The 22342-nt window shown below is 39.0% G+C and overlaps 1 protein-coding gene and 1 long non-coding RNA gene across 6 annotated transcripts in view; one reads left to right on the forward strand and one right to left on the reverse strand.

The window, feature by feature from the left end:
• The first annotated feature begins 70 nt into the window (after positions 1–70).
• The window catches only part of LOC118011258, a 43627-nt gene continuing 21355 nt past the window's right edge, over positions 71–22342 (forward strand). The window contains exons 1-4 of one of the 3 annotated variants that reach the window (XR_004679436.1): positions 71–261; positions 3811–3935; positions 7526–7616; positions 21869–21907. This is a non-coding gene — a long non-coding RNA (uncharacterized LOC118011258). Of the gene's footprint in view, positions 262–3810; positions 3936–7525; positions 7617–11650; positions 11800–21868; positions 21908–22342 lie in introns of those variants that run through there. The other 2 variants (XR_004679435.1, XR_004679437.1) reach the window with 2 other exon arrangements.
• MCM8 (minichromosome maintenance 8 homologous recombination repair factor) overlaps positions 13817–22342 on the reverse strand; it is a 42093-nt gene continuing 33567 nt past the window's right edge. For all 3 annotated transcript variants that reach the window (XM_035005865.1, XM_035005867.1, XM_035005864.1), the window contains 5 exons: positions 21373–21592; positions 20871–21080; positions 19980–20056; positions 16215–16404; positions 13817–14062 (listed from right to left, as the gene is read on the reverse strand). In XM_035005865.1, coding sequence (XP_034861756.1) covers positions 13970–14062; positions 16215–16404; positions 19980–20056; positions 20871–21080; positions 21373–21592 — 790 coding nt within the window. In that variant the 3' untranslated portion in view covers positions 13817–13969. The remainder of the gene's footprint in view (positions 14063–16214; positions 16405–19979; positions 20057–20870; positions 21081–21372; positions 21593–22342) is intronic.

Genomic DNA, 22342 nt, shown 5'->3' on the forward strand with positions numbered 1-22342 from the left:
CGGCGCTGGGCTTCCCAGCGCCCCCGGCGGTAGCAGGAGGAGCGTGCCGTTAGGCGCGTTGGGCTTGCGGGGAGCCGCAGGCTGTGGTTGCCGGCTTTTCTGCGCCCACGGCCGGGAGCTGAGGTCCGCGGGGAGGGGAGGACGGGAACTAGCAGGGCTGGGTGATGGCGCGACCGATGTGACCGGAGAGCGCAGGAGCCGTCTCGGGCCTCGGCTTGAAACCCTCCGAGGCCCGTGGCCTGCAGAAGGGCCCCCTCCGAGGTGTGTGCAGCGCTCCGGGGGTACTCGTGGCAGGTTTAAAATGAGTGAAGTGTCTGGTACAGAAGTCATTAATACAAGCTCCCTGCCCTTTTCCCTCTTCGGAGCGTTTCATAAGCCAAAAATATGGGTATTAGAAAATGACAATAGTAGCAATTACTAATTGTTTACCAGGAAAGTGTTTACTACAGCTTGGTTCTAGTGCATTTAATCCTCCCAGCAACTCCAAAATAGGTTCCATTATTACCTTTACTTTTACAGATAAGGGAATTTAGGCTTAAAGAGGTTAAGAAACTTGCTTATTAGAGGAATATCCAAAATAATTAAGAATGAGTTCGTCACTGATTAATATTATGCATTATTAATATTGCGATTATTATATTAATTACTGATACTATGCATTAATATTGCAGTGTTGCAGAACTGTTTTCTTGAGTTCTGTGTCAGATTGGATTTGAATGGTTCTTGCTGCCTCGGCACTATCCCCCCCCCGCCCTTGTCTGTGATGACAGACCCACCTTAAAAAGTTGATCTTGAACTCTTGTTTCAGGTAGTTAGGAAAAGAAAAGACCAACTGAATTTGAAAATCATTGTAGATCTGAGTATTTATCAAAAGAAATCTTTAATTTCTTATGCACTTATTGAAATACTGACATTGAGAGAAAAGCTAAACTTTCTGCACTAGGAATGTAAAAAGAATAATTTTTTAAAAAATAATCATATTGGAATCAAATACCTACAGTTCTCATAGACAGACATTAGATAATCCTCTCAAGTGAGAATGGGCAGTATTTCAGCCTCTCCTGTGCTTTTCACTCACTGAATTGCCTTTATTCATGCTTTCCACTTCTTCCTAATTTAAGACCGTTTCTCACTGTTTTTTGGGGTTTTTCTTCTCTCTGCTCCACAAGTGTTCCTGCTGCATCTGCCTGTAATAGTTGGTGCTATGTGGTCTTTTCTCTTATTGTGGTAATCATTTCCCAGTATATACTTGTTTCAAATCATCATGTTAAATGTACACAATGATGTATGTCAATTATAGATCAAATAAGGCTGGAAAAAATTTTAATAAAATATAGTAAACTAGTTTATATATATATATATATATTTTATTTATTTATTTATTGTTAAAGATTTTTGTTTATTTATTGAGAGAGATAGTGATAGAGAGAGAGCATGAGAGGGGGAAGCAGACTCCCCGCCGAGCAGGGAGCCCGATGCGGGACTTGATCCCGGGACTCCAGGATCATGACCTGAGCCGAAGGCAGTCGCCTAAACAACCGAGCCACCCAGGCGCCCTATATATTTTTTTTTTAAAGAAAGCCAACTTTACTATGGACTACTGATAGTACTACTAAGTATAAAGTAGGACAGTAAGGTGTCTGGCATTTTGGCCTAAAGGACAATGACAGCTTAATACATAGGACTAAAAACTAGGGGTGCTTGGCTGGCTTAGTCAGTGGAGCATGCGACTCTTGATTTTGGGATTGTGAGTTTGAGCCCCATATTGGGTGTAGAGATTACTTAAAAATCTTAAAAAAAAGAAAAAATTAGTAACAGTGCTTCTAGCAATGCATTTCCCTAACATTTTAAGACAGAAAAAGATCCAAGTATTAGTCTCTGATTTCATTTTCTAGAACATGACAAGTGTCAATAAATGAACACGTTAATCTGGGATGAAGGATGGAGAAAAATGCAGAAACCCCGGAAAACAATTCCAGATATAAGATAGTAGGTGCATACAGTAAATAAAAGTGTAACATATTTCCTAACATAGTTTGGAGGAAGGCAGAGGAAACCTAAAAATTCTACAGTTAGTATTTGTTTTATAATAAGTTCATTTTCCCTTTGATAAATACTATGATTGTTAATTTCTATCCAGTAAGATTAATTAAATAGGTGGGCAGCTCACATGTCTGAGGGGATTGGGAATCTCTGTCACTGAAATTTTTCCTCAAGTTGGGAAAAAAAAAATTAGAAAAGTAAGTCTGTAACAAAAATCCAAATAAAAATCCATATGTAGGGCACCTGGGTGGCTCAGTTGTTAAGCGTCTGCCTTCGGCTCAGGTCATGATCCCAGCATCCTGGGATCAGGTCCCACATCGGGCTCCCTGCTCGGCAAGAAGCCTGCTTCTCCCTCTCCCATTCCCCCTGCTTGTGTTCCTGCTCTTGCTCTCTCTCTCTCTGTCAAATAAATAAATAAAATCTTTAAAAAAAAAAAAAAAAGAAAAAGAAAAGAAAAAGGATTATAAATAATTAGCTTTGGATAATTAGCCAGTTGACAGTGTACTTTAGTTCTTTGAAAACATAAATGCTATTAACAGCCACTAATATCTATTGTGCAATCACAGCTATACTGTATTTGGCTCCTTATCCTTTAATTGATCCTTTGCTGAGGAAGTTGTAAAAATAAAAATCCTTCCATTAGAGAGTAGTAGTATCTTGCCACTTTGATGTTTTCCTTGGTAAGCTACAAAGCACTGAAGGTCTGACTGTGCTAAATACATCTTAGGCTTTTGAAAATTCTGTAACCCAATCATTCTTTCTCACTTGTCACTTCTATTTGAAGCGTAAGTTTTTTGGAAAAAAAAAAACTCTATCCCAAATCTGTTAATATTTTCTGTCTATTGATAAATTGACAAACTAGAAATATATTTGCCGTCCCCTTATATCAGATATACAATGAGGCATATGTTTGTTATTTATAATAAGTTTTTTAGTCTGGGACATACTAAACTTGAGCCACTTTCTGTTCCTTGGGGACCAGAAGAAAATAATGATAATGCAAAGAAGTAGCTTTGCAAATGGATCTTATATAAATAATAATGGTTGGAAGTTAAAGCAAACCAGAAAATTGAAATTGTTTCTCTAGGAATCAAGTTAAATCTTGTAGGAGTGAACCCTAATTATTGACACTAAAGCCAGTATCTAGTAACTAGTAACTGAAATAAGGCGCAGGTTTAAATCATTGTAATAAACACACCAACAGCCTTAAATAGGAAGGAATAAAATGATTGGATTTAGATTCAAAACACAAGAGAGGGAATTAGTTGTAGGGCCAAGCTCCTCAGGACTCGCAGAGATTAGCTCCACCTAAACTCTATAACTCTTAACTCTAACAAAATAGCTCTTTAATTTACTGAGATTAAATTACTAAGAGATCTAAACTATTTTTTTTTTTGTCAACTTCTAGTGCTAACTTTTCATAATTCCTTCCCACAAAAGTACTGCTGGTACTAGAACTATCAAGTCTCTACCTAAGAGTTTTAGGCAGTCCATTCTTGTAGGAACCTTTAAAGGAAATAAAAATGCTCACAGAGGCAGGCATTACCTACAAACGAGGAAGTCAAAAGGTTGGTTTCAATATATTTACCCTCTTCCCTTTGTAATATTTTAAAAGTAACAAAGGGATTTTTTTTAACAGTATTTAGTGTATGACTTGCTTTATTTTCCATTCTATTCCTCCTTCCTGTCAAAAATTTAAGAATCTTATTTTCCTTTTTGTGGCTTATGGTGCCGTTTTAATGTTATTATCTATCCTTTCTGTTTCAGGACAAGTGAGTGAATTTTGGAAGGTGAGAAATCACCTTCATTCCCCACCAGAAAAAAATTAAACCAATGCTGTGGACTCTCGCAGTGATTTACTTCTGAGAGAAACCTTCAAATATGAGCACAAGGTAATTTTTTTTTCCTCCACGGAACAGTTGTTGCTGTTCATATTTTTATAAACCATGTCTCCCTACAGCTCAGCATTAATTTTTTTCCAGTTGAATCAGGTTATTTAATAACCTTATTTCTGGTGCACATGCTGATACATAGGGTAAGACGGTACAGGGCTGGGCAGCTCAGTACTGATCGCATTAAAAACAGTTGTGTTTCTGGCAAAATTGGAGTTAGAATAGGTCCCTTCTGACATTATGAGCAAAGTACAGGGCTGGATCCCTTCTGAAATATTTTTCACTGTTTTCTCATTAAAACTGAGATTTTACCCAGTAAAACTAGGTGTTACCAAAGTAAGGTCAACTTGTGTAGATGTCAGCCAGAGTTTGGGACGGATTTTCTGGTACTAAAGCCACCCTCTGTCTTCTGTTCTTATCAATTCCAAGCCCATTTCCCAGGAGGCAAATTAGCCTAAAAGTATTCTTTTTTTCTACAAACACTTAGAAAATTGTTGTGTACCAGTCATGTCCTAGATTCTAGGCAATCTGCACATGTCTCTATTCTCAGAGAACTTTTTTTTTTAAAGATTTTATTTATTTGACAGAGAGAGACACAGCGGTAGAGGGAACACAAGCAGGGGAGTGGGAGAGGGAGAAGCAGGCTCCCCACTGAACAGAGAGCCCGATGTGGGGCTTGATTCCAGGACCCTGAGATCATGACCTGAGCCGAAGGCAGACGCTTAACGACTGAGCCACCCAGGCGCCCCTATTTTCAGAGAACTTACATGATTGCTCACTATCTGGACTCCAGCCCCTAAAAGATAAATGTCTTCCAAGGAATGTTTTCCAGACATCCTGTAGAATCTGGTAAAAGCTATAAAACATATGCAACACAAATTCTGTGTAAAATTTAAAGGAATCCTGTCACCAAGAGACCCACTCACCAACCCCAAAGAAAGAACCACTAGGCAGTGCTCACTCAACCCTGTGTTCAGAGTTCAGGCGGTCTTATGAGCCCTTTGCCATGTTCCCGAGAGTCAGGTCTTGTGCTTGTTCTCTACAGCCCCTAATCTCATTTATTAGGTGGAGAAAACACAGGGATATCACCTCAACTTTTCTTTAGGGGTATTAACTTAGCAACCCAGAAATTCTGGTGCCTCCCTTTTTATTCTTGGCCTTGGTGAAGGTATGTGATCTTTCTCTGAGAACGGCCAGAGGCATCTGGTCCCTTACCAAAAACCTCTAGTCTAGCTGCTGTTTAGGTAACCTCTGATGGTACAGAACTACAGCCAAAGCGGGGGGGAGGGGAGGGCAGGGAGAAGGGGCATCTTATGGTCTCATAGGGGAGGTGCCAACAACAAAATGTTAAAAACTTCCACAACTGAAATTTTAGCTGAGAGGTTTTTTTTCACTGAGCGATTCTCCAAAATTCAGAGAGCAGGAGACCACAGAATGACATGACTTACTTTTTTTTTCCCCCAAGCTGGTTTTCAGTGTCATGACTACATATCAGCTCCTACTGTTGGAACACCGTGTGTAAGATGTTGTATTAGTTTCCTGTTGCTCTTGCAACATATTGCCGCAAACTGAGTGCCTTCACACAAATTTATGACCTTACAGCTCTGTGGGTCAGAGTCTGACGCGGGTCTCCCTGGCCTTTAAACGTCAACGCACTGGCAGAGCTGTTGTTTTCTTGCTTTTCCAGATCCTGGAGCCCACCCACATTCCTTGTCTGATGCCTCCCTCCTCCATCGGAAAAGCCAACGGTGTTGGGTCTGTTGTGCCTTTTTCCTGCAGTCACATCTTCCTCTCACTGACGCTGTCCTTCTGCCTCCCTCTGTCACTTTTAAAGTTCCTCCTGATTATATCAGGCCTGCCTCCCAATTCTAGGGTCAGCTGACTAGCAACCTTCATTTTCCTTTGCCATGTAACCTAACATAGTCACAGGTTCTGGGCACTAGAACCTGGGAATGAAGGAAGCTGTACATACACATGGTAACTAATTCCACCATGGAGAAAAGCTGATGATGGAAATCAGTAGGTACACTCTACCTTTCCATCCCCAGACCCACTCCCCAGAGCAAACCTAATACAGCTTGTCTGTTTTTAGTTCTTCTGATGGCTACCTCCATAACTTTAAATAAAGCCGTATGCAGTTTTTGTGAATTAATATTGCCTCATGACCGTAAGTATTGTATATGATCTGGGTGGAATGCTTTGGATAAGGATGTATCCGTGAGGGCTTAGTTGCAGGAAACACAAACCACTGTAGCCACAGTAAAAAGAAGGATTGCAAAATGGAATTGGGTGCTTGTAATATTGTTGGAAGGGCTGGAGGAGTGGGTGCTCCATGATGGGTCTCCAGAACTGACTCCCAGGAAAAGGTTGCAGGTCTGGCTTGCTGCAGGAGCTGCTACCCCCACAACAGTGAGAAAGGTGGAGAATGGGGTTTGCTGCCATCACACCACAGCTGCTTCTCAGTGACTGCTGGAAGCTGGCTGCAGAGAAATTAAATGTCTCAACTACACATGCCACCAGAAAACAAGCAGGAGGAAGATGGCTCTCTCTTCACTTCCACCTTCCAAATCTCACACAGGACATCTAGTCGGTGCAATCCAACTCACACTCAGAACGCTGGCTGCAAAAGGATTTTGGGAAATGTCTCTTTGCTTCCTAGTCTCTGCATGATAGGAAGGCACACTAAGAGGTAGGAATGAAGGTTGGGTATCAAATCACCCTATTCACGACCTTCACCTCTTTGGCTAGGCAATATGCATATACAAAATTCTACCCATTTGTAAACTTCTGTATAACAATAGCAACTACAACATGTTAATGCAAGAACCATATTTCCCTCCTTTATAAAATGAGTTATTTATACAGGCCCATCACTGACTATGTGGTGCGTGTTCCTCTTCTATTTCAGCTACATTCTCACCTTGATAACCTCTATCCTAAGGACTAAATTATCAAGTTAATTATCACCAATCCACTTAAAACACTAGAGGAAAGTAAGAGGGAGGGAAGGCAAATTGGTTAATGTACAGTGCAGACCCCTCCCCAGCTGGTCACGAGGGTCATGAGGTTGTCGTTAATGTTTAGAACTATCTTCCTCCATTCCCATTCCTTACTCCCTTTTTGCTCAGTCAGCATCTCAGCTGCTCTGGATTCTTTACCTGGTAGCGACTCAAAGCTTTGTTCCCGAGGAGTCTGAGCCTTTGGAGATCCTGCTTGTAGCCTTCCATCACCCCTTACTGGTGGATGTGAATACAGTAGGAGCTGCCCCAGAAGATTCTCTGAGATTCAGAAATGTCCTCCATGCCCCCATTTATAGGAGTGACTCAGTTTCCCCCTCATTCTCAGGTACAAACCATGAATCTTCTTTTTTTTTCTACATCATAGGCGTAAGAACCCAGTATGTTTAGGTGCCAGTCTCGACTTCCAGTTCAATGGAGCCATTGCTGTGTCCTCTGACAGACGTTATTGCCCCTTTAGATAGTAAGACCTCTAGCGAGTAAAGCCCAATTTTATGGGGATGCAAAACAAAAACTTTATGGTCATTAGAAGTAACAGTGAAACTGTTCTAAAATTTGTACCTTGTTTCCTAGGCCCGTGTATTCTGGCTGTGGGAGAAACAGAACCAAGAAGTGGTCACTAGCTTGGAGAAGTTCACGTAGAATGGCACCCCAGACTTGCAAGGTATCGTCACCTAGCTGGCACCATCACTGAATCTTCAGTCCTTTCCAATGTCCCCTAAGGCCAGATGCTTTGGGGTAATGGAGTACATAGTAAAGACAGTAGCATATGAACTTCAACCCGTTGCCTTACTTCTTCAGGCATTAAAAGACTTTGTCAGGGGGAATATTATGTGGGATAGCATGATGGTGAATTCACATACGGCATTGCTAAAAGAAGCCAGGCAGGAGGGGCAGACATCTGAAATAAGCTCCCTTCCCACCCTCAGTGAAAACAAACTGCTGCCCCCTGGAGGCCCAGTGATCAGCCACCAAGTGGCAAGCGTTCCCTTGAAGCATGGTACTGTATTATTTCAGGGTAGGTCGCTCTGCTGGCAAATCAGATACTCAGCAATGGTGATAGTCTATGTCACCCTTGGTGAGGGGAGGTTTAGGCTTGGTGAGCGCAAGCCTGGCTGCCAACCTTGGCCTCACGGAAACTGTGTTCATGAATTCATTGAGCAAGGACTGGGGTGGCTAGAGAAAGAGAGTAGCTGGCATTCATGGAATAGGTGACATCCATTTAATTGTGAAGCTCCTTTAGTGAGAGTATCTTTGGACACAGATATTCTCATACTCAGAGCACATTCTGAGACACTCATTCACATGCCTCTTCCCCAGAATGACTTTCATTCAGCAAATATTTTACTACATGCCTCTCACGTGCCAGGTACTGCTATAGGAACAGGGGACTTAACAGTGAGGATAAGAGTAAAAAATTCCTATCCCTATGGAGGTTACATTCTAGCCGGACTAAGGAAACAGGCATAAAAAAGATGAATAAACTACATAGTATATTAGATTGTATTGACTGCTACAGAGAAACAAAAAAAGGAAGGAAGATAGGGTTGGGGGGAGTGCAGTTTTAAAGTGTCTAGGAAAGATGGCACTAAGAAGGGGACAGTTGAGTAATGATCCAAAGGAGTTGGGAGGATGAGCCATGTGACTCTCTGGTGGAAAAGCATATCGGATGGCAGAAACAGCATGTGCAAAGGCCCTCAGATAGGAAATATGCCTGGAATGTTCTAGAACCAGCAGAGACCAGCATGGCTGAAGCAGACTGAGTGAGGAACATTGAGAGCACGGGAATTGAGAGTGTGAACATGGGGCAAGACGTGAAAGGCATTGTTCTGTTCAGTAGCTGCTCCCCATAGCTCCACCGCTCCCCATCCACCCTGCTCTAATCTACAGTGGTATTCTGAGTTTCCTGGGTTTAGTATTAGCTTGCAGATAATATATGACATTTATTTTAGGTGTATCTTGCATACTACAGTTTGTGAACCCTTCTGAAAATTTTTTTGTTTTAATAGGTGAGTTGAATCCATTTGCATTTATTAATGTGACATATTTAGGTTGTCATGAATGTTAGGCTCTTATTTTAAAAACTTTTCATGATGTAATGTTTTCTGGCTCTGTTGTTTCTGTTCTAAAACTTGTACTGGGATTTGTTTTAATCAGGTATGGTAAGCTGACACACATGAGACAACTGCTTTTGGAAAGCATTACATTTACTAAGAGAAGGGGACATACCATGCCACAAAGGGCCACATGGGGAAGCACCCAGGTTGGTCAGGAGGCAAGAGTGAGGGGAACCCTAGGCCTTTATTGCTATAGTTGTGGGAAGTTTTTAGGTGGGGATGTCCCCTATTGGAGAGGAAGTGAAACACAAATGCTGGGGATTGTGGTTGGAGGCTTTGTTAGTTGCAAAAGCTAGGATCACAGAGGAGTTGACTTTTAAACAGTATTTATTATTTTCTTCTTTCAACACAATATATTTATACTATATGAATATATATACTATATACTATGTACTATGTGAATACAGCATATGAATATTTATACTATATGAATATAGTATATATTAGCATGTATATAATATATAGCATATATATAGTATACTATATTCATAGTATAAATATAAATACAGTGTATGAACATACTTTATGTAGTACATATCCTTGTTCTCTCATCTGCCACTTTATTTTGTTTGATGTTATCTGAGTTTTTTGTGAAATATGATTTTAATTCTATTAATAGATTTATCAGCTTTATGTACCTTTTATGCCTCCACCCCAGCCTTTAAAGATGAAGAGATCATATTTACACTATTTACCTTCTCCCTCCTTCCTCTTTTTCAAAGTCAGGACTTAATATTTACATTCTATTCTATGGCAATTATCCTCACACTTATCTTAGTTTTTATCTTACAGTTAAACATTCAATGTATATTGCCAGTCTTTCCTCCTGTTCATCTAGTTTGCTGTAAGCGGTCTTTTAGTAGATTCTACAAGAATTGCTCACTTTCTGAGTTCTTGTATGTTAGGAAGTGTTTGTTGCCTTTATACACAAATGGTATTTGTCTGGCAGTCCAGTACCATTTGAACACTCTCATAACAAATGAGAAGGTCTGGCTTTATTGGTCTTGCCTCACTAAAGCAAAACCCAAAAACTTCCCTAGCTTTCTATGGAAGGGCATATAACCTAGCTTTCTTCAATCAGATGTTTCTGAGATTTCTGTTTCAGATGCAGCAACTTAAGGAGACCCCATGAAGAACTCTTTGTTGTTCTTTTGGTCTGGGTGGTGACATTGTTTCCACCTTTCCCCAGGGGCAGTCATTTCCCAGTGTCCTTGGTAGAGAAGTGACATCAATGGGCCATGGAGACCCAGCACTTTCCTCTAGTGCCTTGTGCAGCAGTACGGTGATAATGGCTTCCTCTTCAGATCAATTCTTTTTTTTTTTTAAAGATTTTATTTATTTATTTGACAGAGAGACACAGTGAGAGAGGGAACACAAGCAGGGGGAGTGGGAGAGGGAGAAGCAGGCTTCCTGCGGGGCAGGGAGCCCGATGCGGGGCTCAATCCCAGGACCCTGGGATCATGACCTGAGCAGAAGGCAGATGATTAACCAACTGAGCCACCCAGGCACCCCATTCTCTTTAGGTCAATTTTAAGGCATGATTTTAGAAAGTGCTCCTCGAAGCTTAGCCTTTTGGTTCGCCAGTCTTCCAACAATTCTGTGAGCTAACCAAAACTCTTAAAAAAAAAAAAAAAAAAACAAAACAAAAAAACCTCTCATTTTCCTACTTAATCAAGTCAGTCAGTTTCTATTGTTTGCAACCAAGATGCTGCAAACCGTAACCAAATGGACCATATCTGACCCATTACCTACTATTAAATGGTTTTTAAAAATTAAGAATATTTAGTATTCTTAACATGAAATTTTTATGAAATTCGGATTTCAGTATTCATGAATAAAATTGTACTGGAACACAACCACACCCATTTATTTATTATCTATAGCTGCTTTAGAGCTAAAATGAGAGTTGAGTATTTGTGACAGAGACCATAGAGCCCAGAAAGCCTAAAATTTTCACTCTCTGGCCCTTTACAGAAAAAGTGTGACTCTTGGTTTGCAATTAAGAAACCTGACTGGGGGGCGCCTGGCTGGCTCAGTCGTTAAGCGTCTGCCTTCGGCTCAGGTCATGATCCCAGGGTCCTGGGATCGAGCCCCATATCGGGCTCCCTGCTCTGCAGGAAGCCTGCTTCTCCTTCTTCCACTCCCCCTGCTTGTGTTCTCTCTCTCACTGTGTCTCTTTCTGTCAAATAAATAAATAAAATCTTTAAAAAAAAAAAAAAAAGAAGAAAGAAACTTGACTGAAACATCTGGGTATAAAGTTCTTTCTTAAAAATCTTGTAGGCATGGGTGCCTGGGTGGCTCAGATGGTTAAGCCTCTGCCTTCGGCTCAGGTCGTGATCCCAGGGTCCTGGGATCGAGTCCCACATCCAGCTCCCTGCTCAGCGGAGAGCCTGTTTCTCCCTCTCCCTCTGCACCTCCCCCTGCTCATGCTTTCTCTCTCTGTATCTATCTCAAATGAATAAAAAAAAAAAAAAAAAAAAACTTAAAAAAAAAAATCTTGTAGGCATTGCTCCACTGTTTTACTGATGAATATTGCTTTGAAGAAATTTGAGAACAGCCAGATTTTTTTTTCTCCTTCAAGGTGGCTTATCTGTGTGACTTCTCATTCAGCCTCTCTTCGTCTAATTCCTGTACTCCAGCAAGATCCTGAGAAGCTGCTGCTGCCAACCTGTATGCCACAGCCACACTATTGCAAATGGGGTTTTACTTTTTGCCCCAAAAGATGTGTAAGGTATATTTTAATTAAGAAATACGTTTGTTGGTTTCTTCTACAATATTCACCACCAGGCATCATCTCAGCCTCTTCCCTCTTGTAAGGCTGCCTGAGTCATCCTGATAGCTTTTGGCAGCTTTTCCTAGTGTGTTGGGGTTTGGGAATTCAGTTGTCTTCTAGTTCACAGAAAATGGACTATATATTTTTATTTTTCAGTTTCCTTACTGGTTTTGGGCAATTTCACAGGAGAGAAAGGGGAGAATGCCTCCATCTGTTGCTAGGAAACTTTTTTATTCTCTTGAAATTTTTCATATTCTTAAATCAAGTTGCTTACCTACTTTGGTTAAGTTCTGTGTCATCATTTATAAGGGCTATAATCACCCACTGTATGTGTATCGACTTCATAGGGGTATGTGTCAGAATCTGTTTTACCTGTTGGGGCGGCAGCAGCAGAATAAAGCGAAGTCTTTGTCCTTACAAAATGATACAAGAGATGTGGCTTGGTCCAGAATAGCAGAACTGGAAGTAATCAAAAGTGCTGAGTGAATTTGTTGATGGACTAATATGAGGATAAGGGGGGAAAAAAAAGAGGTAAAGATAACACCAATATTTTTGGCATGAGAAATCACCAGGATAGTTATTAAACATTATAAAATTTCAAAATACCTAGGAAAAGGGAAGATCCAAGTACCTTCTCAAGAAGAAAAAAAAGATCATGTGCCAAGAATAAAAATCATAAGGGCCTTGAATTTCTAAACAGAAACACCAAAAACTAAAAACAATAGAGCAACATCTATTTTTAGTTTTACAAACTAAAATTCTATGTCCAAACTATCAATCCAGGGGTAAGGGTAGAATTTGCCTTATGAACTCTTTCTCAGGAAGCTACTCGAAGATGGGTTCTACCAAAAGGAGGCAGGGAAACAAGAAAGAGGAAGACATAAAAGTCAGGAAATGGGACAGAAAAAGAGAAGTCCCAAAATGACAGCTGTGTCGTTCAGACTGGAAAACGCTAGAGAAATCCAGGAGAGAGGTCTCCAAGAAATTAAAATAGACTATTTGACTTGTTTGCATGTTCTGAGAGGAGACATAGACTTGCAGTGGAGCCTTTGGGCCATATCAGTGGTACATACAGAGAAAGCTAAGTAGTTGAAAAACTAATTAATTATTAACTCTAAGGAAAACAAAAAGTCCAGTACAAGAAAGGAGATGAGTAATATTCAATAGTCATAATAATGTTGAAGCTATAGATTTAACATAAGATCATGACATATAACTAAATTTAACATAAAATCATGACATATAACTAAATTGGAACAAAAGGGGAAGGTGTGTGTGTGTGTGTGTGTGTGTGTGTGTGTGTGTGTAGGCATGCAGAAAGGTTTAGGAGAAGAGCATTCTCACCTCTCACCTTCTGTGTAGTAAGTTAATGAGGCTGCTTGGTTTTAATATAAGCCTTGCACAGCTATTGACTTAAAACAGGTACATATTTAACTTCGGTAATGGAACATAATATATATATATATTTTTAAAGATTTTATTTATTTGAGAGAGAGAGAATGAGAGACAGAGAGCATGAGAGGGAAGAGGATCAGAGGGAGAAGGAGACCCCCCGCTGAGCAGGGAGCCCGATGTGGGACTCGATCCCAGGACTCCAGGATCATGACCTGAGCCGAAGGCAGTCGCTTAACCAACGGAGCCACCCAGGCGCCCCTGGAACATAATATTTTAAACTTTTTTTTCAGTAGCTAAGATGTTAAGTTAAATATGTCAATATAAAATATATCCAATTTTTTTTTTGGAATTGTAAGTTGGTTTCAATTTATTTCTGAAAGATACTCAGTATTTGTATGTCAGAACTATTTAAACATTAAGATGTGACTTTGCAAATACCCAGATGGACATTTATAAAAAAACTATGAAGTTTTTATAAGAATAAAAGAGGTCAAAAATAAAACTATGAAAAAAAAATATATCATTTAAAAATCTAAACAATTTATTTTTAATCTTTCAGAAAAGCTGTAAATATAAAGCATGTGATTTTATCACTTCTTAAATTACCACTCTTTTCCTATTACATTACTTTTAGGACATCATTTCCTAGAGAACAGTATTCTTTTTTTAAAAAAAAACGTATTCTTTATTACCAAGATGGTTTTAACCGGAGGTGCTGGTTTGGTAGTACTTTTACATAGTTTGAAGCTGGTAAACCTTTGGGCCTTTTTTTAAGAGGTAACCTTGGTCATTTAATGATCCAATAAAATTTTCAAAATCAGCAACCTGGAATAAAATATCAAAAAACAGCCCATTAAGTAATATGCAAAAATATTATTTATAAAATGCATCTCTCAAACAGAAATATACAATTCTCAAGTTTCTTGGGCAAATTGATTTGTATTTCCTATAGAGAAAACTGCTAACATATGAGCTTTCAATTCTATTATGAGATTCTATTCAATTAGCTGAGCTAATAAAAAATAAGAACTCCAGTATCTACAATATTTTCTTTAAAAGATTTATTTATTAGAGAGAGTGAGCGAGAGAGAGCACAAGCTGGGGGAGAGGCAGAGGGAGAGGGGGAAGCAGGCTCCCCGCTGAGCAGGGAGCCTGATATGGGGCTCAATCCCAGGACCCCGGGATCATGACCTGAGCCAAAGGCAGATGCTTAACTGACTGAACCACCCAGGCGCCCCCAGAGTATTTTATATTTGTTTTAGATTAGCTTCAAAACAAAAATTAGACTAGCTTCAAATCTGAAATGAAGTGGGCAGTTTTCCATATAAACTATGTGCTTAAAGTTGTATTACATCCAATTTCACTAAAACTTTTAAGTAGGTGGAGCAGGTGGAATCATGTCTACTTAACAAATGAGGAAACTGAGATTCAAAGATGTTAAGATGACTTGCCCACAAGGAATTGTCAGAGAAACATGGAAAGTGAGTCTTGCTAGGTTTCTCCCAACTGTCAAGATACTAAAAAAGGGGTAGGTATGTGTTTTAGATAAAAACCTGTTTTTTTTTTTTAAAGCTCTGAGCAGCTCATTTCATAGCTTAGAGAAAATAAGTTTATATTTTGAAATACTTCAAAAAAGCCTATTCCATTTTTTTATCTAAACCTTTTATTATTTTTTTTTGATCTCCATTTTATCTTTTTAATTTTAATTCCAGTAATAGTTAATAGTCTTATGTTCATTTCAGGTGTACAATAGTGTGATTCAACAGTTCCACATATTATTCAGTGTTCCTCATGATGTTTACTTTTTTTTTAAAGATTTATTTTTATCTTTTTCTAAAGATTTACTTATTTGAGAGAGAATGCACATGTGATCGAGTACATACGGGGGTGGGTGGGACAGAGGGAAAGAGGGAGAGAGAATCTCAAGCAGACACACTCCCTGCTGAGTGCAGAGCCCTACTCAGGGCTCAATCTCAACACCCTGAGATCATGGCCTGAACCAAAATCAAGAGTCAGACGCTTAACCGACTGAGCCACCCAGGCGCACCTAAAGATTTTATTTAAGTAATCTCTACACCCCGGTGTGGGGCTTGAACTTGCAATGCTGAGATCAAGACTTGCGTGCCCCACTGACAGAGTCAGCCAGGTATCCTTGATAAAGTGTACTTTTAATCCCCTTCATCTATTTCACCCATCCCCTCCCCCACCTCCCCTCTGGTAACCATCTGTTCTCTATAGTTAGGAATCTGTTTTTGGTTTGTCTTTCTCTCTCTTTTTTTTTTTTTTTTTTTTTAAGATTTTTACTATTTGAGAGAGAGATAGCACAGAGGGAGAGTGAGAGGGAGAAGCAGACTCCCCGCTGAGCAGAGAGCCTGATGCAGGGCTCAATCCCAGGACCCTGAGATCATGACCCGAGACAAAGGCAGATGCCCAACCAACTGAGCCACCCAGGCGCCCCTTGTTCATTTGTTTTGTTTCTAAAATTCCATATATGAGTGAAATCATATGGTATTTGTCTTTCTCTGACTTATTTCACTTAGCATTATACTCTCTAGCTCTATCCATGTTGTCACAAATGGCAAGATTTCATTCTTTTTTATGGCTGAGTAATATTCCAGTGTGTGTGTGTGTGTGTGCATGTCTGTGTGTGTATGTGTATGTGTGTGTACTGCATCTTCTTTATCCATTCATCTATTGATGGACACTTAGTTGCTTCCATAATTTGGCTATTGTAAATAATGCCGCGATAAACATGGGTGCATATATTACTTTGGAATTAGTGTTTTTGTATTCTTTGGGTAAGTGCACAGTAGTGTGATTGCTGGATCATTGGGTAATTCTATTTTTAATTTTTTGAGGAACTTTTGTACTATTTTCCACAGTCATCCAAATCTTTTGATATTTAAGAGCTCTATACTTAATAAGGACCTTATGAGATTGTCATTAAAAGATTTATTAAGTATTTGGTTTATCATACCTGAATGTTTAGCTCTTTGGCAATCTGCCGAAGTTGTTGAAATTGAAATAAATTATTGTAAGTTCTTTCAGCAATGTTGTTGAGAGCAGAAATAAATCTTTTTGCTGTTGACCTGTTGCTCATTCCAGAACCGTGCTGGGATCGCTCAAAATCTAGGTTTCCAAATTCATCAGAATAAGTTCCTAGCATGCTTAATGAGAGAAGAAAAAAACAAAGTTACCCAGTGTGGCATGGCTATAAAATTTCTGTCCCAGGTTATAAGAAGAAAAATGTGTAACCAACCATGGGGCTCATGTAGTAAAGATTTAAACATGTACTGATTGAATGGCCACCATGAAATTCACTATGGTATGATCTATGTGGAGATAAAAACATTTGTGGACACAGTTACCACTTTTAAGAAACTTACACATTTGAGAAGAGAAAAGCATAAGAATACAAAGTTGATAAACTATGATATAAATACCTGGAACATTCTTTTTGATTCATGAAAAAAAGAAATCCTAAACATACTCAATTTAGGCTTTAGAGGAAAAAGATATGTTCCCAGCTCCTAGTAAAGCATCTGACAAATGAAAGATGTTTAAAAATACTGTGGAAATGAACTAGAAGGGTTCTGTTGATTTGCAGTAATGATGGTTAGATATGAAAGGATCCACCTATTATTTCTAGTTCTCTGCTGCTTCCTCTTATTTTCACAGTATCATCAAAGAAAGACATATGTACTTTATAGTAGATTTTAGCCAGAAGTCTGAAAACACCAGAGATACAATTAGCCATCATCTGTAATCCAGCTCTATGGCTGATTCCCTGCCTGTACAATGGAACAGATATAATCTCACAGCAAGGCTTACAGGCAAAATGTTATTTAAATCAGGAATTGGTTAATCAAATATAAATTGGTCACCTGCTAGGTAGCAGACTTGTAGTGGTGAATAAAACAGATGTAATTCCTGCCCTTAAGGAGCTTATAGCAATGAGTTTACAGGGTTACTAAAACATATCTTCATTTTGTTCCCTGACTAGTAAGAGCCTACATGAAAGAGAAAGCTCTACAAATAGGAATGAGTCATCCAAATAAGACTGTAATAAATAAACGTAATATAATTAATGTAAATAAATATAATGAACGAGAGCTTATTTTCTCATAAGATACTTTTCAAAAATGCTTTAAGCTACTATGTCAATTATTAACAACTTATGTTCACCTTAATTATATTTAATCACCATATGCTATCCCATTTAGTCCAACAATCCTCTGATTTAGGGACTACTATTCCCATTTTACAGATGAAGAAGCAAAGTCTAGTAAGGTAAGTGACTTGCCAAAAGTTACACAGCCAATGAGTGGCAAATCTGGAATCTGATGTGAGCTATACGGCTTCAGATGTGAAGATTTATAAATATCTGAGCCAAAAAGAGAAAAAACTCAATTATCTTTTTCTGAAAGAAAAAACTCAATTATCTTTTATCTTTGAAGGTGGTTCTATTCTCCTGTACTTCTAGTATATTTTTAAAGAAAACTTACATGAACTTTTTCCCATAACATTTAGTTTATTCAAAAACTCAAGAGAGGGAAACTGAAATGGAAGAGTTAGTGAATGGAAAATGATTACTACGGTCAACTTTACTATCAAGGCAGTACATTTACTGAGGGCATACTGTGTGCTAGGTATGATCCTGGATCCTGGAAGTACACTGGTAAATACGACAGATAAGGTCCCTGCTCTTACAGAGTATAGACTAAGGTCAGAAAGCATGGTAAGTATAACAAAAACAGATAATTCACAATCTAGTCTCAATATGTTTAACTGGTCTTGAAATATACCATGGAAATAACAGCAGGTAATTCCAATCACTAGGAATCAGCTTATTCTCATTATCTGAAAATTTTTATGAAAGCCAGTAAAGAACATTCAATTCACGGAAACAAACTGGTAATCTCACATAGGTACTGTTTATAGTTAACAACGAGATATGTTTTTTCAGGAGCCCAGAAGTAAACTGACAGCTGAGAGCTAATTCAGAGTTACCAGCAAGGCAATTTTGAGAAGCAGTAGAAACAAATACAAAGTTCTACAAGAAATGCTAAAGAGCTCCTCTTGGATGGAAAAGTATATGTAAACACTGTCTGACATGAAGAATCAGACATGCAGAACCAATTATAAATGAGCAATACACCATTTTTATTGAAAAGGTTTAAAGAGTAATTTATCTTAAGTGTAATGCTCAGATATGAGAACAAATCAGACCAGTGGACTTATTGTGGAGAAATACCAGATAGCTGCTTGAGGCAATGTCTGGGGTCTGAGGCCTATGGAAACTAAGGGTAAAGCCTCAAAAACAATGTTACAGGTAAGACAGGGTGACAGGGTAATTTGATCCTTGATTTGCTCGATAGCCAAAAGTCTATGAAGTAGAAGCACACGACACTGTTCAGTAGAGCCAGGCACCAGAAGGCCCAAAGGGTGAGAGATCATTAAATGGAAAAGGAAATGTTAGCTCCACCCCCACAGGTGGAGAGTTTTAGAGCAAGATGCTCAGAAAGACTGTAAACAAAGAGGCAACTTTTTGTCATTAAACGAGAAGTCCCTACTGTTGGCCCTTGTTTTTAATTGGGAAAAAGAGTTAGAACCCAGATTTTCTGGAATTTTGGTTAGATTCACTGACTTAGTTTTCTAGTGAAAAAAGGATCTCTGTTAGGGCAAGCTCTAGGTTTCTTACTGGTCTGGTCTACCAGAAGTCAGGCAGACAATTGGTATTTGTGGCCATTCCTCTATGTCACGTGCTAGTACACTGAACCTCTGGCAGCATGTTGTAGGAGACAGTCTAGTAATTCCTAGACTATCTGGTTGCTTACAAATGGCAATTGGAGAGTCCCCAGTATAATGAAGTCAACTGGAGAGGGAATGAAGCCAGCTTGGTAAAAATTTCATCTACAAGACCCCTCAAACCCAGTACTGAACCATGTAAAAGAGAAAAGAACAGTCCAAGCACTGTGTAATATTAAACCAATACAACAGACAAAAGGTAATATGTTAGGAATTGGTCGAAAGGGTTACTAGTCAGTAAGTACTCATGATTTTACCCATTATGAAGTTGTTGCTTTTGAGCGTTCTCAAAATATGTTTTGTTTTTTTAAGATTTTATTTATTTGACAGAGAGAGAGACAGTGAGAGAGGGAACACAAGCAGGGGGAGTGGGAGAGGGAGAAGCAGGCTCCCCATGGAGCAGGGAGCCTGATGCAGGGCTGGATCCCAGGACCCTGAGATAATGACCTGAGCCGAAGGCAGACACTTAATGACTGAGCCACCCAGGCACCCCAAAATATGTATTTTTGAATTGATTTTAGAACTATGTGAATGTATTACCCATTCAAAAAAATTTTTAATATTATTTACACAAATATTTTATTTTTTATTTTTTTAAAGATTTTATTTATTTGACAGAGAGAGAGACAGTGAGAGAGGGAACACAAACAGGGGGAGTGGGAGAGGGAGAAGCAGGCTTCCCGCTGAGCACGGAGCCCGACGTGGGGCTCGATCCCAGGACCCTGGGATCATGACCTGAGCCAAAGGCAGACACCTAACAAATGAGCCACCCAGGCACCCCTACACAAAGATTTTAAACCAAGAAAGTATAGTTTGTTCAGAGAATCAAATGGGCAAGGTAAAAATAATTTTGCTTGGCCTAATTAAACATATAATTTGAGATGAAAAGATGACTGGTATTTCATTTAAAACAGCATTTAAAATTTAATCTTACCTATATTTCATAACTTCAACTATATCGTCAGCATCTTCTTTGGTTGCTTCCTCTCTTAATTCCAACCTTGCTCGGGCCTTTGAAAGAAAACAAGCATTTTCAGATAACAAAAGTAAGTATATTTACATAGTTTGAGCAGGATATAGTATGTTGAAGCTTATTTCATTTATTCATTTTACACAAAAACTGATTTTGGGGGGAGGGAGACTAATACGAGAAGTCAGAATGAAATTATCTGAAAACTTGAGTATGAAAATACTCATTTAAAATATGGATGAAAACCTATTTGTATCTACTAACATATCTCTTTCTGAGTGTTCATTTCAGAAAATTTGATTATGAAATACACTTGGTTTTTCTCTGCCTTTTACTTTCAGGAAATCATGCCTAACCAATTTGTTAAAACAACATAGAAGGATAATCTGATTTTAAATGCAAAAAGCCCAAACTCCAGCTAATTTTAACTGCCAGAGTTCTCTTAGTATTCCAAACCCATGAATAAATGTTACTGCTGTTAGAAAAATAGGTACTATCGTTATGGACCTGTCATGTATCAAATCAAATACTGACACATTCTATGTTTCCATATATTCAACTTAGAATCTTAGAATCCTTAGTTAACCTAACCACTTGCCACACTCCAGGAGTCTTAAATGTCAATAAAAGGGGGGAAAAAGTTGCATGGTATGTAACTGGTCCTGTGCCTAGAAAGAAGGGCTATACTTTGGTTATGATACAGATATGACCAAACATTTTAAAAAATTTTATACATCCATTTATAATGTCTCTTAGTTGGAAGAAAAATCAAGTTAATTATGCAGGAAATTGAGAGAAATCTTATCACCTCTTGCCCCCATTTTTAAGTCAAAAAAGCATGAACTTAAAATAAACCTCTGTTAGACGAATCAGAGATTCCAGCTGTCTAGTGGTGATGGGTGAGCTATTTAACCACTGGCTCTGTTTCCGAAGCTCAAGGTAAAAATCTTGAAGAATCTGAGCAGCTTCTGTGGATAGCCTCGGATAGACATACTGCCGAGCATAACCAATGTACTTTCTCAATAGCTGGTGGGGAATTAGATCTATTGTTTCTCCAGGAACTACCTAAAGCATGATAAAAAGGCCCAAGATTATAAGGATAGCAAATAAAATCTTTCTGTTAAAATAACTTGTTGAGATACAAGAAAAAATTCTAGAAGACTTTCCAAATAAGCCAAACACTGTGGTTCTAGCTCTGAGTACAGTTGGCTTAGATTATTTCAAATGAAGTTTACTACTGTTGTAATATAAAAGGTTTTGGCATCAAAGTGATGTACTACTGCTCTACAATAAGCAACATACTGAACTCGGACATTCAAACAGAACGGAAATGAATGCTTAAGAAAGAGAAGCCTACCTTTAATCTTTCTGATAATGGTTTATCAGACACCACTTCAAGTACAGAAGTATTTGAATCCTGACTATTTATGCGAGCTACGGTGGCACTGCTAACGGTTCTCTGCTTTCCCGCTCTTATTGCAATCACATGTTCAGAGAGTAAGTGATCATGATCCTCATTTGGGGTGTCTAACAGGATAAAGACCAAATCAAATCGGGACAGCAGGGCGCTCCCCATTCTAAGAGGCATAAAAGAAAGAAGAAACAATGACTGGAATCAAAACAAATAGAAAACCATTTACTCACTTGTTTACTATTCAAGTTCCATGTAGAATTTTAAAAAAATTAAGTTTAAGTTAAAGAAAGAAGCAATAACTTTTGGATTTGATACATGCACCGATTCTGGACAGACACCCTTCAACACGTAAACAAGCCATATATGTACCTACCTTTGGTAGGCTGAGGATAAGGCCCCTTCTCACACAATCTGTTTGTTTGGTTTTTTTTTTTGTCAGAAAGAGACAAGAGAGAGAGCACAAACAGGGGTAGCTGCCGGCAGAGGGAGAAGCAGGCTCTCCACTGAGCCAGGAGCCCAATGCGGGACTCAATCCCAGGACCCCAGGATCATGACCTGAGCCGAAGGCAGACGCTTAACCCTACCTGATGGTGAGCTTCGCAATGAATGAATTTTAAAACACATGCTATGTGATTCACCAGAGGTTATCTAGTTGGGTGGTTTTAATTTTTTTGTTTTCTCTCACCAAAACAGAGTCTCTAAATGCATTTATGATCACTTAGAAAAAAAGCCCACTTTTTCTTAAAAGTCATTATAATCGGGGTGCCTGGGTGGTTCAGTCAAGCATCCACCTTGATTTCAGCTCAGGTCATGATTTCAGGTTGTGAGATCAAGCCCCGTGTCAGGCTCCATGATGGGCATGGAACTTGCTTAATAATCTCTCTCCCTTTTCACTGCCCCCTCTTTCTCAAAA

The sequence above is a fragment of the Mirounga leonina genome, unplaced genomic scaffold (genome assembly GCF_011800145.1).
Source record: "Mirounga leonina isolate KUSES-001 unplaced genomic scaffold, KU_Mleo_1.0 Mir_150, whole genome shotgun sequence".
NCBI classification, from domain to species: Eukaryota; Metazoa; Chordata; class Mammalia; order Carnivora; family Phocidae; genus Mirounga; species Mirounga leonina.